Source organism: Phalacrocorax aristotelis, chromosome 2 (assembly GCF_949628215.1).
Source record: "Phalacrocorax aristotelis chromosome 2, bGulAri2.1, whole genome shotgun sequence".
Lineage (NCBI taxonomy): Eukaryota > Metazoa > Chordata > Aves > Suliformes > Phalacrocoracidae > Phalacrocorax > Phalacrocorax aristotelis.
The window spans coordinates 168032249-168048873 of NC_134277.1; the positions used below are offsets into that span (position 1 = coordinate 168032249).

At 67.9% G+C, this 16625-nt stretch overlaps 3 protein-coding genes across 6 annotated transcripts in view; 1 reads left to right on the forward strand and 2 right to left on the reverse strand.

Moving 5' to 3' along the window:
• Positions 1–590, reverse strand: part of MROH1 (maestro heat like repeat family member 1) — a 56453-nt gene extending 55863 nt beyond the window's left edge. For all 4 annotated transcript variants that reach the window (XM_075086018.1, XM_075086016.1, XM_075086017.1 and 1 more), the window contains exon 1: positions 513–590. The gene's annotated coding sequence lies outside the window, so the exon portion shown is untranslated. The remainder of the gene's footprint in view (positions 1–512) is intronic.
• Positions 591–1282: 692 nt separating this feature from the next.
• On the reverse strand, positions 1283–5452 carry HGH1 (HGH1 cochaperone). The gene is made up of 6 exons (XM_075086029.1): positions 4752–5452; positions 4579–4679; positions 3828–3926; positions 3663–3754; positions 1937–2059; positions 1283–1768 (listed from the first exon to the last, which is right to left on the reverse strand). Exons 1-6 carry the CDS (start codon positions 5435–5437, stop codon positions 1586–1588), a joined length of 1284 nt encoding a protein of 427 aa, XP_074942130.1. The 5' UTR covers positions 5438–5452; the 3' UTR covers positions 1283–1585.
• A 236-nt stretch (positions 5453–5688) lies between these two features.
• Positions 5689–13899, forward strand: LOC142053839 (NFX1-type zinc finger-containing protein 1-like). The gene is made up of 13 exons (XM_075086019.1): positions 5689–7966; positions 8114–8270; positions 8387–8515; positions 9390–9535; positions 9643–9774; positions 9860–9956; positions 10266–10437; positions 10538–10657; positions 10807–10961; positions 11365–11510; positions 11579–11689; positions 11778–11873; positions 11949–13899. Exons 1-13 carry the CDS (start codon positions 6602–6604, stop codon positions 12987–12989), a joined length of 3867 nt encoding a protein of 1288 aa, XP_074942120.1. The 5' UTR covers positions 5689–6601; the 3' UTR covers positions 12990–13899.
• The last annotated feature ends 2726 nt before the right edge of the window (positions 13900–16625 follow it).

Here is a 16625-nt window from a genome sequence, read left to right on the forward strand (position 1 = left end):
GCCCCGAAGGGCTCGTCCCCCAGCCGTGCCGCCCACCCCGCCGCGGCACCCCGACCCCGGGGCAGCACCCCGACCCCGCCGCGGCACCCCGGCCTTTGACAAAGCCATTCGCCTCCCCTGCGGAGTGGGGGGGGCCGTGTCACGGAGGTGGAGGGGAGGCAGGCGCTGCCCCGGTTTCCCTCGGGAAGCCACGCAGCCATCCCGGTTTCCCAACGCCGGGGGCTCCGGAGCTTCGCCCGCAGTCGGGGGTGCCCGCTGGGGCTCCCCACGGAAGTCGGTGCCTCCCGGGAGTGAGAAGGGGAGCGCAGGGGGCTCCCCGGGGGGGACGGGTGGCGGGCGCCGGGCTGGGGCACCGGCCGCTCCCCGGTGCCAGGGAAGGGTCTGGCGGCTCCAGGCCCCGGAGCCCCCCGGGAGAGCGGGCAGCGCCCCAGCGGAGGGGGGAGGGCAGGCAGCAGCGGCTCCCCGCCACGCCGCCCGCGCTCCCTTCCCCTGCCCCCCCACGCCGCACTCACCGCGGCCGCCGCCGGACCGGGACCCGCTCGGCCCCCGGCGCCGCTTCCGGGTGCGTCCGTCACGCCCCTGCCACGCCCCCTTTGTCCCGCCCCGGGCCCCGCCCCGCAGGCGGCCCCCGCGCATGCGCACAGCGGCGTGGCCGTGGGGCGGGCCGCCGACGCAGCGAGAGCTCTCCCGTGTGCTCCCCCCCGCCCTGTGTCCGTCTGTCCGTCCGCCCCCCGTGTCCCAATGAGCCAGTACGGTAAAGCTGGGTGTGGGGCGTCCTTCCCCCACCCACCACCGCCCCCCACCCACCCGGGCCACGCCGCGCCGGGGAGTTTGGGGCAGCGAGAGGGCCGCGGGGGTGTCCCACAGCAGGGACCCCCACCCAGGGACACCCTGCAGACAGACAGGGACCCGCACCCAATCCCGACTTCGACCCAGGCACATCCCAGCGTGCCCCCCCCCCCCCGCGTATATCCCAGCATGGGGACCCCCACAGACAGGGACCCCCACCCAGATACAGCCCAGAGTGGGGAACCCCCACCCAGGGGCACCCTGCAGACAGGGACCCCCACCCAGGCACTTCCCCTGTATCCCCAGGGTTCCCTGATATGGGAGGGGGAATCCCGGGGGGTGCTCCCAAGGAGGGGGTAACCCTGTGCCCCCCCACATCCTCCCAGGATGGGGACTGGAGGCACCCAGCCCCACTTTTCCCAGAGGATGCCACCTCCCCCAGTGGGGCCCATGCCCCCAGCCTCCCCAAACCCCTCCTTGGGGTCAGAGCAGGTTTGGGCTGGAAACCCTTTATTTTGCAAGCCACGTAGCGGCAGCCAAGCACCCGGGGGTCTGCACTGGGGCAGCCCCACAGCCATGGGCAGGGAGCTGTGGCCCCCTCCCGAATCTCCCCCACCGTATTCCAGTCTCATCCTGCCACAGGAATGGCAGAGCTCTGCCAGGCAAGGGGGAACCTGCCCCACAGCACCCCAAACTTGCTTCACGAGCAGCAGGGTGCCCCAACAGCTGGATCGTCTCAGCAGCAGCGCCCGGTGGGTGACCCAGCTGCATGGGAGAGGCCGCAGGCAGCAGCCCCTCACCGCGACAGCTCCTCGGGGCACGGTTTCGAGCCCCACGCCTCTTCCCGCTCCTCCTGCTCCCGCCGCCACCGCTCCTCTTCCTCCCGATCCAGGCGCTGCAGCTGCTGCTCCACCTCCTCAGGGACCTTCACCTCCAGCAGGTTCTCCATCCCTGGGCCAGGCTCATCCCCAATCAGCACCTTTTCCCAGGAGGGGGAGGAAGGCTCAGGGAGGGGGGACAGGCCGGTGGGATGCCGGGACCCCTCCCCAGGGCTCTCTGCAAGGAGCCCCGCAGCCCCAGCGGGGAGCAGAGAGCGAGGAAGAGGCAGGACAGAGCCCTCGGAGCACCCTGGAACCTTCCTCCCCACCTGAATGAGCTTCTCGCAGGCAGCCAGCACGTCGGGCTCCCGCTCCCAGCGGTGCAGCTCCCGCAGGACCAGGTACGTCCCCTTCTCCCTCACGATGTTCCGGCCGGCCTTGGTGGCCATGAGCTGCGAAGGACACGGAGCAGCAGCATGGGCAAGGGCTGCCGCATGGCAGGCCACGCTCTCCCCTGCCCCTCTGCGGGGTATGGAACGCCCCACGGCGAGAGGGGCTGCCACAGAGCTGCTCTGACTCCAGGAGGGGTGGGAAAGCCCCCCAAGGTCTGCAGGGGGCTGGAGAACCTGCCTGCAGGGAGAGGGGGACACTGGTGGGCCCGGCCTGGGGGCAGAGGGCAGCTCCTTGGCCCCCTCATGCAGGATCACAGCCTGGCTGGGGGGTGGGGGGGGAAGGGGCTTCTGGGGGTCACCTGGTCCTCAAGCAGGGACACCCAGAGCTGGTTGTCCAGGACCAGAGAATCATGGAATCATTTACATTAGAAAAGAGCCGTCAGGTCCTCGAGCCCCACCGCTAACCCAGCCCTGCCAAGCCCGGCACTAAACCGCGTCCCTCAGCGCCGCGTCCGCACGGCTTCGGAATACCCCCAGGGATGGGGGCTCCACCGCTGCCCTGGGCAGCCTGTGCCGGCGCTTGGCAGCCCTTGCTGCGAGGAAACTGTGCCCAATATCTAATCTAAACCTCCCCTGGCGCAGCTTGAGGCTGTTTCCACTTGTCTTATCACTTGTTATTGGGAGGCCAACGCCCCGCTCACTCCAGCCCCTCTCAGGCAGCTGCAGAGAGCGAGAAGGGCTCCCCTCAGCCCCCTCTTCTCCAGGCTAAACCCCCCCAGCTCCCTCAGCCGCCCCCCAGCACACTTGTGCTCCAGACCCTGCCCCAGCTCTGCTGCCCTTCTCTGGACACACTCCAGGACCCCCATGTCCTTCTTGTCCCGAGGGGCCCAAACCTGAGCCCGGCATTCGAGGTGGGGCCTCCCCAGTGCCGAGCACAGGGGCCCCATCCCTGCCCGGCTCCTGCTGGCCACACCAGGGCTGACACAAGCCCGGGGGCTGGTGGCCTCCTTGGCCACCTGGGCACTGCTGGCTCATGCCCAGCCGGCTGTCAGCCAGCACCCCCAGGGCCTTCTCCGCTGGGCACTTCCCAGCCCCTCTGCCCCAGGCCTGGGGCGTTGCCTGGGGTTGTTGTGACCCAAGGGCAGGACCCAGCACTTGGCTTGGGTGAACATCACACCGTCTCTTCTCTGGTATGAGCAGAAGTTGTTGCCTGGGGTTGTTCCTTCTCCCTGTTGAGCTCCATGAGCTCCTGCCAGCCCACCTCTCCAGGTCCCTCCAGATACCAGCATGACCGTCCAGAGTACAAGCCACTCCCCCCAGCTCGGTGCATCCACAAACGTACCGCAGGTATGCTCTACCCCGCCATCCAAAAGGTTAATGAAGACACCGAACAGGACCAGAGCCCGTGTCAGCCCCTGGGGCACACCACTGGTCACCGGCCACCAACTGGACTTTGTGCCACCGACGACCACCCTGTGGGCCTGTCCAGTTTTCAATCCACCTCACCGCCTACTCATCCAGCCCAGACATCATCGCTTCCCAGTATGGATCTCCCAGCAGACAGCATGTTCTGGGGCAGCCCCGAGCACCTTTTTACCCCACAGGAGCCCCCGCTTGGGCTCTTGCCCTCTGCCCCACCACAGTTTTCACCAGGGGGACCCACCAACATGATGGCTTCCAGCAGCATCTTCCGGATGTCGGGTTCTTCCTCTCGCTGCTTGTCCTGTGGCAGGTACTGCAGGTCCGCAGGCAGCACTGGGGGAGAGGCAGCCTCAGGGGGAGGCAGAGGGCCAGCAGCCCCCAGACACCCACTCTGACACCCACTTACTTTCCATCTCATCCTCGGGGAATTCCTCGGGGCCTGCTAGAGGCAGGAGGAGGAAGGGCAGAACGTCGACCTCCTCACTCAGCAGCCACTCATGGTCCTCTGGGGACAGCTGGGGGTCAGAGGAGCTGCCAGAGCCCAGCCGGGGCCGCCACGGTGGGGTGACCCCAGCTGCTCACCCACTCCCCCCACCAGTGGGACTGGGGAAAGATTCAGAACAGCAAAAGCAAAAAAAACCCATGGGTCAAGATAAAGGCAGCTCGGTAAGTGAAGGGGGAAAAAACACAAAAGCCCCAGGCGACATAAAGGCACTGGTCCCTCCACACAGCCTGATGCCCAGCCCACCCCCACGCAATGGCTGCTTCGGCCCCCTCCCTGCTTTAGTGCTGACCGTGGCGCTGTACAGCACGGGACATCCCTCCAGTCCGTGCGTCCCCCCAATCTCCTGCCCACCCCCAACCCACTCGCTGGCAAGAAATGCACACAGCCTTGATGTTGTGTGAACGCTGCTCAGCACCAGCTAAACCCAACCAGCACCGGCTAAGCCTGGCTGTCCTACCGGTGCCACACCGGTCACCGGTCTGGAACATGGCACCCTGTGGGTGCTATAAAGTGAACTCCATCCCAGCCAAACCCAGCACCCCGAGCTCCTGAGCGGGCTGGCAGTGTGGGACAGCCCATCGCAGCCCATGGCAGGGGCGGCTCAGCCCGGTAGCCGGTGTGGGGCTCTGCAGCTCGGACAGGGGGTTCTCACCATGCTCGAAGCAGCAGTTCCTGAGAGCCCCCACGATGCCCCGGCGATGGACAGCGGAGTCCTTGTACTGCGTGAAGGGCAGCAGCCGCTGCACCGAGCACCTGCGGGAGACACGGGGGGTGACACCAGGCTGGAGACCCCCGCCCCCGCCCCCCCTCCCAGCGGAGCCCTACCGGGAGCGGTCGAGGAGCCCGCGGCGACCCTCGGGCAGCTGGCTGAGGTTGCAGAGGAGCGGGCCAAGCTGGGGCGGCGGCTGGGGCTCGCCGAGGGCCTGGAGGAGCGGTGCCATCCCGGTGCCGCGCTCCCGCAGTCCCCGCAGCACCCGCCGGGCCGCGCCGCGCTCCCGGCAGAGGTTGGCCAGCAGCCCGCAGGCCAGCCCGCCCGGCAGCAGCCCCAGCACGACGGGGAGCGCGGCCAGCAGCGGCCCGCCGGCCGCCGGTTCGGACGAGAGGTTCACCAGGCAGCCCAGGGCGCGGCGGGCCACCGGCGGACTGGGCCCCGCCGCCAGCTCCAGCAGGGCCGACACGACCCCGGGCCGCTCCGCCAGCAGCCGCCGACCCGCCGGGACCCCCGAGAGCGCCAGCGCAGCCTCGGCCGCGCCTGCCCGCGCCGCCGGGCCCGCCGCCGGGGAGAGAAGCGCCGCCAGCTCCTCCGCCGCCGCCGCCTCCTCCGCCGCCGCCATGGCGGCTGCCATCTTGCGCGCGGCCGTCACCTCGCAACCACACGCGCTCCGCAGCGCGACGGGCGGGCGCGAGGGCCAATGAGCGCCGAGCGGGCAGAGGAAGCGCCAATCAGCTAAGGAGCGGGCGGCAAAGGGGGAGGAAGCGGCGGGAAGAGGCGTTCTGGGAATGGAGGTCATCCAGGATTGGCCGCGCCCCCACAGTCCGCCCCAAGTTGGCCACGCCCTCGGGCATGAGGCGCCGCAGGGTCCTAGAGAGAGTGGGTGAGTGTGCATAGGTTGGGGGGACTCTGGCGTGCGTGGGTGGGGGAGAGACCCTGGTGTGCGTGGGTGGGGAGGGACCTGAGTGTGCGTGGGTGGGGAGGGACCTGGGTGTGCGTGGGTGGGGAGGGCCCGGGTGTCAGTGGGAGGGCTGTGGGGGGACGTGGGCTTTCGTGGGGGTCACGGCGTGGGGCTGCCGTTTCCCTGGCCGCGCCCAGGTAAGCCCACGCCTGACCGTAGTCAGCCCCACCATGCCGGGGGCGCCGCCACCCTCGTGGCCACCCGCCCCTTCCTCGGCGGGACGAAGGTGGGAGCAGCCCCGGCTCCCCCCGTCCCTCTGCCGGGGTCGGAACCTCTGGGTCGCTTGTCCCCTGCCACGCTGACCCTTCGGCAGGTCCCGGCGTGGCCGAGCCGCCCGTGAGGGCCTGAGTCCCGGCGCTGACACTGGTGACAGTCCCGGTGTTACACCGGTACCGTCCCGATACGGTGCTGGTGCTGACCCCGGGGCGCTCCCGGCGCTGGCACCGGGTCGTTCCCGTTGCGGGTCCCGGCACGGTCTCGGGGCCGTCCCGAGGGCGGCGCTTCCCGCATCAGTTTCTGTTTCTCCGCTGGTAAATTTCTGGCCAAGAAACGGAGGAGACGCCCAGACGCCCCTGGCAACTCGTCCGGAGCCGTCTCCCGCAGCACCCCCGGAGCCGTCTCCCGCAGCACCCCCGGAGCCGTCCCGCATCACCCCCGGAGCCGTCCCGCAGCACCCCCGGAGCTGTCCGGCACGGCCCTCGGAGCCCTCCCGCAGCACCCCCGCGCACCCCCGGCACCTTTCCCGGCGGTTCCCAGTGCCCGACCCGTCCCTGCCGGGGCCGTCCCCGGTGCCAGCGGCTCCCCACACCCGCGCCGTAGAGTGGCCGTGCCCCACGCACGGCCCCAGCGCTGCCCCAGGGCAGGTGAGTGGGGCCGGGGCCGGCCGGGACCGGGGGCACAGCCGCCATCCCCGCACACCCCGCTCCCATAGCAACCCCGTTCCCCTCACCCTCCCTTTGGCCGCGGCCCCGCGGCCTCACGTCCCTGTCCCTGCGTGGGCCGATGCCACGCCACGTCCCCCCGTCCCGCCGGGGCCTCTCCCCACCCCGCACCCAGTCCCGCAGCCCCAAGCGCTGGCGGTCCACGAGCCCCGAGGGGGACTGGGATGCCCGGTATAACGGCTGGCGGGCCCCAGAGCTGGGGTACAGCAGGGAGCCCCCTGACCTTCTGGGCAGCCTGGAGCGGCTCTGCGACCGCAGCCCCAGGCAGCTCCTGCCCTTCCTGCGGGACCACGCGTTGGAACTGGGCCAGCTGCTGGCTCGCCAGGACCTGAGCCCAGCCCAGGTGTACATGCTGCTGCGGGTCCTCAGGGCCGTGCTGGAGCATGGGGGGCTGCGGCAGCCCTCCACGCCCCTCCTGGCCCTGCTGCTGACCCGGGATTTCATCCTGGGGGACCTGCTGAGGTTCATCACCGAGCTGGACACCTTCCAGTGCTGGGACGGACAGGTCTCTCAGGAGGTGGTGGGGGACACGGTGGCCGCTCTCCACCACCTGCTGACCGCCTGCCCCAGCCACGTGCGGACGCTGCTCTGCTACCCCGTCGACCTCCTCTTCTGCACTGTGCAGCGGCTCCAGGGCCGCGGCTTCCAGTTCTCCTGGCTCATCCAGCAGCGCCTGCACGACGCCAAGCGCCGGGTGGACGCGACTTTCCCCCACCGCCACCGTCCCGCCGGCGCTTGGCTGGATGACTTCCGTGAGGTGCCGGTGATCCCCGCGCCCGAGGAGCTCTTTGGGGAGGCGGAGGGCCGGCTGCGCCCCAACCTGTGGCGCGGGGCGCACGAGAGCGCCGCAGCCTACCTGGACCTGCACTTCCGACTGCTGCGGGAGGATTTCCTCAAGCCGCTGCGGGACGGCATCGCGGCGGCGTTCTCCCTCGACGGCGACGACGGGGTGGCGCTCAGCCTCTACCGGGGGGTGCAGCTCCACACCGTGGCCGTCACACCAGCCGGTCCCATCTACCTGGCCAATTTCCCACCCCGCGCTGGCCCAGTGGCCGACGAGCGCCTGAAAAGTGGCTCTCTCACCTGCCTCCTCTCCGAGGACTGCTGCCACGTGCTCTTCGGGGTGGTGGCTGGGGTGCCAAAGGGGAGGGCAGCCCACCAGGACTGCGTCTGGCTGCACATCCAGACCTACAGCCACCAGCAGCTCCTCGCCCACCTGGGGAGAACCAGCTTCACCATGGTGGAGTCCCCGGCCTTCTTCGAGGCGTACCGGCATGTGCTGGAGGGGCTGCAGGAGCTGAGCCCCGCCGCCGTGCCCTTCAGCCGTTACCTGGTGCACTGCAAGCCCAACATCCGCTGCCCCGCGCACCTCGGCGCCGACAGGCTCTTTAACCTCATGCCGCTGCTGCCGGCCGGCGCAGAGAAGGTGGGTCGCTGTGGGGACCCCGCTGGCAGCGCAGGGATTGCAGGACCCCCCTGGGGAGACGCCGGCTGCACTTGACCGTGGACGCAGCTGGGGGAGCCTGGGTGGGGTGCGATGCCGCGGGTGCCCCATTGCTGCTTTCGGTTTCAGGGAGAAGAGCCGGCGGTGGACCTCTCTGCCGTGAGCCTGGATGACCCGGAGATCTGGTCCCCGAAGACTTTCCCCCACTTGGACGAGTCTCAGCTCGCAGCCATCCGGCTGGCGCTGAGCAGGGAGTTCATGCTCATCCAGGGCCCCCCTGGCACAGGTAGGTGCTGGCACCAGCACTCCTGGTGCTGCCCCTGCACCGTGTCTGCTGGGGGTCTGCGGGGGCACGGCGAGGCTCTCCCTGCCCCCAGCGCATGCCGGCGCTTTCCTGTCCAGGCAAAACTTTCATCGGACTCAAGATCACAGAGCTGCTGCTTCGGAACCAGGATGGGGAGCCCTGGGAGGAGCGGCCGCCCCTCCTGGTGGTGTGCTACACCAACCACGCCCTCGACCAGTTCATGGAAGGTGCTGGTCCCAGCCCCGGCCCCAGTCCCCATCCCCTCCCCAGAGACCCCTCATGCCCGGTGTGGGCTGAGCCAGCGGCATGCCGGCAGCGTGATGCTCGTGGCTGCCCTCACTGTTGCCCATCATACTCCAGCTCCAGGTGGCTGGAGCTGGGCTCCCTGTGGGCCAGCACTGCCGCCACGCCGGCACACGCTGGCACAGGCTGGCACAGGCTGGCAGGGCAGTCGGGGGAAAAGGGAGGACGTTGCCGTGGGGTTGGGGGGCAGGTTGGACATGGCCATGGGGTGTTTGGCATGGCCTTAGGGTTGGAGGGCAATTTGGGCATGGTCATGGAGTCATTGGGCAGATTGGGCACGGCCATGGGGTTGTTGGGCTCAGCCATGGGGTTGTTGGGCAATTTGGGCACGGTCATGGAGTCATTGGGCAGATTGGGCACGGCCATGGGGTTGTTGGGCTCGGCCATGGGGTTGTTGGGCAATTTGGGCACGGTCATGGAGTCATTGGGCAGATTGGGCATGGCCATGGGGTTTTGGGGCTCAGCCATGGGGTTGTTGGGCAATTTGGGCATGGTCATGGAGTCATTGGGCAGATTGGGCACAGCCATGGGGTTGTTGGGCAATTTGGGAACGGCCATGGGTCATTGGGCAGGTTGGGCATGGTCATGGGGGTGGGGTTGGCCATGGCTTTGAGGGGCACAGCCATGGGGTTGTTGGGCAATTTGGACATGGCCATGGGTCATTGGGCAGGTTGGGCATAGTCATGGGGGTGGAGTTGGCCATGGTTTTGGGGGGCACAGCCATGGGGTCGTTGGGCAAGTTGGGCATGGCCATGGGATCGGCGCCCAAGCTGCCAGCCTGGCCCTGTCCTCCCCCAGGCATCCTCCAGTTCCAGCCCACCCAAGTGGTGCGCATCGGGGCGAACTGCCGAAGCGAGAAGGTGAAGGGCTGCTCCCTGCAGCTGCTCCGGCAAAGAGCACCCTGCGGGCCGTTGGGGGTCAGCAGCTGGCAGCAGCACATGCAGGTATGGGGCCGGGCCCCTCTCACCCGTGCCCGCCCAGCAGGTTTCTGGCAGCAGGGGCTTGGCGTGTCCCGCTTTTGCCTCTCCCCAGCGGTTCTCGGCCCCCCCAGATGCGGAGCGCCTTGCAGGAGCAGGAGAGGAGCATCGCCTTCTGCACGGAGGTGCTGGGGCTGCTCCGCCGCGGCATCCTCACCACCAGCGAGCTGGAGGCAGAGATTGAGAAGGACGACCTGCTCTTAAAGGTGGGGATGTGGGTGGCTGCCACAGCCCTGATGTGGACCCAGGGGTCTAGGTCGGCTGAGCTCAGCCCCGCCCTCCCCCTCCCAGGGCACTGTGCATCTGGACATGCTGCAGTGGCTGCAGGTGCAGACCCCGGTGCCGCCAGAGGACAGGAGCCCGCGGCGAGGCCAGGACTGTGCGGCAGGTGACCCTCACTGCCACTTTCGTCCCCAGTCAGGCTCATGGGGGGGGATTTTGGGGACACACACCACACCCCCCCCCGACTTGCATCAGGCATGGTGGGGTCAGCAGGAGCTACCCAGTGGGAGTGGGAGTCCCAGTGGGACGCCAGGCAGAGGTGGGGGGCAGGCGTGGGGCTGCCCTGGGGACAGGGGAGGAGGAGGAGGGCTGTCCCTATCCCCAAGCCCCCAGGGATGCTGGCATCCCCCTGCCAGCAGTGCCCCGTGGGGTGCCACCGTGGGGCCACCGCCAGCTGCTGCGGCTCTGCCCACAGGCACAGAGCGAGGGGCCGGGGGGCACCGGGGGGACCCTGGGGCAGAGGAGAGCTGGGAGATGCGCGGGGACGAGTGGTGCCTGGATGAGGAGGAGGAGTTCGACCCGGCCGAGGCTGAGAGAAGAAGAGCCAGGGAGAAGTTCGCCTACATCATCCCCGAGGAGGAGGAGGGGTATGGCCCTGCGCCCTCCAGCTGGCTGGGACCCCAGGGATGTGCTGGGGCTTGCCAGTGGTGAGGGCCCTGATGGCCGCGTCTGTCTGTCCGTCCCCAGCCCGCCGGACATCCAGCTGGCCTGCCAGCTGCAGGACAGCGATGCCATGACTGACGCAGAGGTCAGGCGCCTGAGGAACCTCTGGCAGCTCCGGCTCGGCGACCGGTGGCGGCTCTACAGGTCTCACCGCCCCATCCCCCCGACGGCGGGTCCCTGGGGAGGGGAGGCCGGTGACGCGGCACCGCTGGCACCAGTGTGGGGTCCCCGTCCCCACATGCTGGTGCCCCGGGGCTGCTCCCCGCGGTGACCCTGTCCCATGCCGGTGGCAGGCGGTGGCTGGGCACCTACGGTGCGGCGCTGGAGGAGGCGCTGGCGAGGCAGCTGGAGGAGTACGAGCAGAGCGCGGCCAAGCTGGCCCAGCACCAGCTCCAGGAGGACCTGCAGATCCTCAGGCAGAGCCGCGTCATCGGGATGACGACCACGGGTCAGAGGGCCGTCGCGCCGGGGCTGGGGCCAGTTACTGCGGTGGTGCCGGTGGCGGTGCCCGTATTAGTGCCAGTGCAATTTCTGGTGCTGGCGCTGCTTCCAGTGCCAGTGTTGGTGCCAACACTGGAGGCAGCGCCAGGACCAGCGCTGGTGCTGCTGGTGCCATCTCCAGTGCCAGCGTTGGTGCCAATGCTGGAGCCGGTGCCAGTACCCGTGCGGGTGGGGTTGCCGGTGCTGGTGGTGCTGGAGATGGTGCCTGACCCCAAAGGGGCTGTGGGAGGCGGGCGAGGAGCCCAGGGTGGAGGGACCGGGGGACATCCCATGGGGTGCAGAGGTCCCTGTGTGTGGGCTGGACCCTGCCAGGGTGCCCGTTCCTCCACCCAGCTTGTCCCCGGCTCCAGGGGCTGCCAAGTGCCGCAAGCTGCTCCAGCACGTCCAGCCCCAGACAGTGATTGTGGAAGAGGCTGCAGAGATCCTGGAAGCGCACGTCCTGACCTGCCTCACCACCTCCTGCAAGCACCTCATCCTCATCGGGGACCACCAGCAGGTACAGCGCCCCGGCCCCGCGCCCCGGTGCCCATCGGCGCACCTCGGTGAGCCCAACCCCTTTTGCAGCTGAGACCCAAACCCGCCGACTACACCTTGGAGAAGAAATACTGCCTCGGCGTCTCCCTCTTCCAGCGGATGATCAACAACGAGATCCCCCACGTGCAGCTGCTGTGCCAGGTGAGCCAGACCCCCTGCGTGGGCACTGCCACCCGCCCCACGCCGGGTGCTGCTGCTATGGCTCGAGCTTCCACTGTGTCCCTGGCAGCACCGCATGCGCCCAGAGATCTCCCAGCTGCTCGTCCCCTTCTTCTATGAGGTGCTGAGGGACCACCCGGCTGTCAGCAGCTACAAGAGGATCAAGGTGGGGGGAAGGCCACTGCAGGGTGGGCGTGGGGATGGGGCCGGTCCCCTGATGCCCGCATCTCCCCCCTGGCAGGGCGTCGAGAGCAGCGTCTTCTTCATCCAGCACGTGGGGGCTGAGGACCTCAGCGGCCACACCGGCAGCTACAGCAACCGCTCAGAGGCCTCCTTCCTGGTGCACCTCTGCAAGTACCTGGTGGAGCAGGGCTACGGCAAGGGGCAGCTCACCATCCTCACCCCCTACCGCGGCCAGGTGGCCACCATCTGGCAGCTGCTGGCCAGGAGGGACATGGCCGAGGTGGCCGTCTGCACCGTGGATGACTTCCAAGGGAAGGAGAGCGACATCGTCTTGCTCTCGCTGGTGCGGAGCAACCCGGAGGGGCGGATCGGCTTCCTCAGGGACCGCCACCGTGTCTGTGTGGCTTTCTCCCGCGCCAGAAAGGGCTTCTACTGTGTCGGCGACCTGGAGGGCATCGCGCGGGGCACCGGCGGCTGGCTCTGGGCCGAGATCCTGGCCGCCCTGAAGAGCAAGGGCCTAGTGGGGGACGGGCTGGTGCTGACCTGCCAAAACCACCCCGAGGTGACGGTGACAGTGCGGGACGCCTCCGACTTCAGGCAAAGCCCCGAGGGCGGCTGCACGCACCGGTGCCGGATAGCGCTGCCCTGCGGCCACCCCTGCCCGCGGTACTGCCACCCGCGCGACCGCGAGCACCGGCGGGTGCGCTGCTGCCTGCCCTGCGCCCGGCCGCCCTGTGAGCACGGCCACCCCTGCCCCAAGCTCTGCTGGGAGGAGTGCGGCCCCTGCCTCAAGAAGGTGGAGAAGGTCCTGCCCCGCTGCGGCCACCGGCAGCGCTTGCCGTGCCATGTGCCGGCTGAGCACTGGTGCTGCCAGGAGCCATGCCTGCGGCCCCTTGCCTGCGGGCATCCCTGCCTGCGGTGCTGCGGGGATGACTGCGGCAGGGACGACTGCGGCAGGGACGACTGCGGCGGGGACGACCGCAGCGGGGACGACTGTGGCGAGGCAGCAGCGGCGGTCCTGCCGTGCAACCAGCCTGCCCGAACCCATCAGGAGCTGCCTGCTGCCTGCCAGGAGAGCAGCCGGCAGAGCCCGGAGTGAGGGCCTCCCTGCAGCCGGTCCCGCTGGTGATGCTGGGCCGGATCCGTGCCGCTGCTGTGCTGTGGTCCCGTCAGCGGCGCTGCTGAGGGGGTCCCTCCGGGCAGAAGCGGGGACCACGGTGCTGCTGGCACAGTGCTGCCCACAGCCCTGCTCCCCGACTGTGCCGGTAGCCGTGCCCTCCCCGGTGCCACCTCCGCAAGGCCCCACCGATCCCAGCCAGACCCACAGCGATTCCCAACTTGATCCCAGCTGGTCCCACGGCGATTCCCATCTCGATCCCAGCTGGTCCCACAGTGATTCCCAACTCAATCCCAGCTGGTCCCACGGCAATTCCCAACTCGATTCCGGCCAGACCCACAGCAATCCACAACTTGATCCCGGCTGGTCCCACAGCGATTCCCAACTCGATTCCGGGTGGTCCCACAGCGATTCCCAACTCAATCCCGGCTGGTCCCACGGCGATGCCAAACTCGACGCCAGCCCACGACAATCCACAACTTGATCCCAGCTGCGCCCTCAGCAAGTCCCAGCTCGATCTTGGCCAGGACCTCGGCAATTGCCAACGTGATCCCGGCCGGATCTGCAGCAATTTCCAGCTCGATCCTGGCTGGAGACGTGGTGACGCCCCAAACACTCCCACGCACCCCGGCGCCTTCGACCGCCACCAGCCTTGGGCATCACTTGTGCCCCCTTCAGTGGAGCAGAGGTGCCGGCATGGGTGACACCGCAGGGAGGGACAAAGCGTCCATCCCCACCCCAGGCAGGTTCAGCCTTGCTGGGGTTTGGCTGGACGCGGCTCTCCAGGCCGCGGTGGCAGGACCGGGGACCCCATCACCCCCCGCACCCCCCCTAAACCCCGCCTCGCTGTGCTGCGTCACCGAGTAACTAAAGCCTGTCCAAAGCCACCCTCATTTCTGCTGCCTGTCGATCATTGCATCACAGCACCCGTGGTTCACCGGGCAGCTTGGCGGTCGCCTCTGGCTGTCCCCAGCGAGCCCGTCCCCCTGGGGAGTGGGTGGTCCCGAGGGTCCCTCGCTGCCGCATCCGCAGCCCCGGGGTCCCAGCAGCTCCGGAGCCAGCTATGTGCCGTCCCCAGGGAGGAGACGACTTTCTCTGCAGGGATGGGCAGCTCCTGTGCCGGGACAAAAACCCCTCGTCCACTCGGGGTGGCACCGCCACGGCGTCAGTAGGTGAGCTCTCGGTCACAGGCGAGGTCTGGCTCTGGCGCTGGCTCTGCCGGGGACGGATGCAGCCGAGGTGCCGGCGGGTTCGTTCAGAGCAGGGCACCCGCTGCCGACGTGCCCAGCGCCGGTGTGCGGGTGACGGGTGTTCCTGGCGCGGGTGACGCGCCTCGGGGGGATCCCGGCTGCCAGTCGGCGCTGGTTTTCTCTGGGAGCACGGAAGAAGCAGCAGCAGAAGGTGTCCAGACTCAGCCGGGAGGGGTTGGATGGAGTTTGTGCGTCCAGATGATCCACACAAATTCCAGGTGCCGCAGGCAGAGCCCCTTCCTGCAGCTCGTGGGGAGAAACGGCAGAAACCTGGTCGCAAATGACCGAGCTCCGGCGCTGGCGGAGGGCTTTTGCGCGGGTGGGCGAAGGCAAAAGGGACGCTGCTCCTCGCTGGGTGACAAAGCGAGACGCAGAGAATGAAGAGCCCAAGAGCAGCCATTTCCAAAGCAAACCACCGAGGTCGGGCTCGTTGTAGCGCCCCGGTCCCAGGCGATGCCGGGAAGCATTAGGCTAAGATATCTATTTTTTTTTTTTCAAATTTAGAAGCCTGAGACACAGATGCAGTTGGATAATCTCTAAAAAAAGCCTTTTACCAAACCAAGTCATGTGAAGAGAGGTGGAAGCACCACCGAAAGCACTTTGTGAGGTGCAAAATCCAGCTGGCGAATCACAGATACGACAGAGAGGAGAAAAAAATAAGCAGCGTTTGGTCAATAAAGCTGCTTCAGCAAGAGGGGGCTGAGAGTGCAGCCCGGCCCCCGGCCAGTTGGAAAAATAAGTTTTAGGAGACTTCTCAAAGAAACCTCAACCCCACATCTGTCTGAGGCGTGACGAAAGCAGAGAAGTTCCAGGGTCTAAAAACTAAATAAGTCGAGACTTCAATATTTAACATGATCCCCCCCAAACGCTGCAGTGGCTGCACGGAATCTTTAAGGTAGAAGGAAAAACGACCTTAAACTGTGATAAACCAAACCATTTGTGCTGCTTCAGGCCAGCGCTGGGGCGCTGGGCGGCCCGAGGAACCCAAACAAGATGGGGGGTGTGGGGGAACCCTCGTGAAGCGCCCCTCAGCACCGGGGGGTCCCGGCTGACAGCACGGGGGAGCCCTGCAGTTTGCTCCCATGACCCCCAAGCCCGCCAGAAGCAGCCCACCAGCTCCCCAAGCCCCCCAGGAGGTGCCCACCACCCCCAAGCCACCCAGGAGAAGCCCACCAGCCCCCCAGGAGGTGCCCACAAATCCCAAGCCCACCAGACGGTGCCTGCCACACCCAAGGCCTCCAGAAGAAGCCCACCAGCCCCCCAGGATGTGCCCACCACAACCAAGCCCCCCAGGAGAAGCCCCACAGCCCCCATAGAAGGTGCCCACCAACCCCAACCCCCAAGCCCCCCAGGAGAAGCCCCCCCCGCCCATGCAACCAGCAACCCGGCAGCACTGTCCTGCCCTGGTGCCGGCTCCCACCCTTGCCCAGAGGAGCCGTGGGGCCGCCCGTGGCTCCTGCTCCCCCTCCCACCCCCTCGGGAGGATGGGCGGCGCTGCCTCCCCTGCCCCCCGGGACTGCTGAGAGCCCCAGAGCCCAGCTCACCACCGTGCCCCAGGCTATCGCTGCGGGGCGTTCACCGGGTCGCCTTGTGGCTGCTCACATCAGAGGAGAATCAGGAGGACACAGAAATCGGGCTGGATCGCTGGGCCCCGGCGGCATTGCTGTGGAAGCCCCCACTCCTCAGGGACTCGCTAATCCCAGGGTCTCAAAACAAAGTAATTCAGCAATGGGGCCAACTCCAGAAAAACCTGCTTTTCTGGCAGCGGGGAGGTGGGTTTGGAGCCCTTGTGCCGGGCTCGCCAAAGCCTGGGCTGAGTCCACCCGCTGCCTCCAGATCGGTCCGTTTTGGTCTTGAGCTTGGCCTTGGCTGGAGCCATGCTTGAGTTCTGCTAAACCAAGATTCGGCCTGTTGAGGGCTGGGAGGAGCCCCCAGCCCCCACTAGCCTGGCTCGTGCCGGTGTGCCGCGGGCCGCTGAAGGATGCTGGCGTGGGTGTCTGGCAAGGAAGGAAGGCTGTCCATGGGGCAAACGACGCAGTCACCGCTGGCAGCGATGGACGTACGCACAGCTGGCCCTGTCCTGCGCTGTCCCAGACTTCTGTTGCCCAGATGTGCTGCAAAGGTTGCCTCAGCTCTTCCAGATGATGCCGGGAGCTGTGTCCTTTCGTCTCGTGCGGGATTGGCACTGTACGGCAGGTCATCGCTGTGCCGGGAAGCTCCCGCGCTCCCTAAACCGCAGCCTGAGCAACGCAGCAGCGACTGACGTCCGCCTTCCCGCTGCCTGGGCTGCAGCGCAGCTCGTTGGCGTCCTGTTTTAATGAGGGCTTAAACACCGGTCTTCCTCTCCACAAAAGCCAAGCCCACGGGA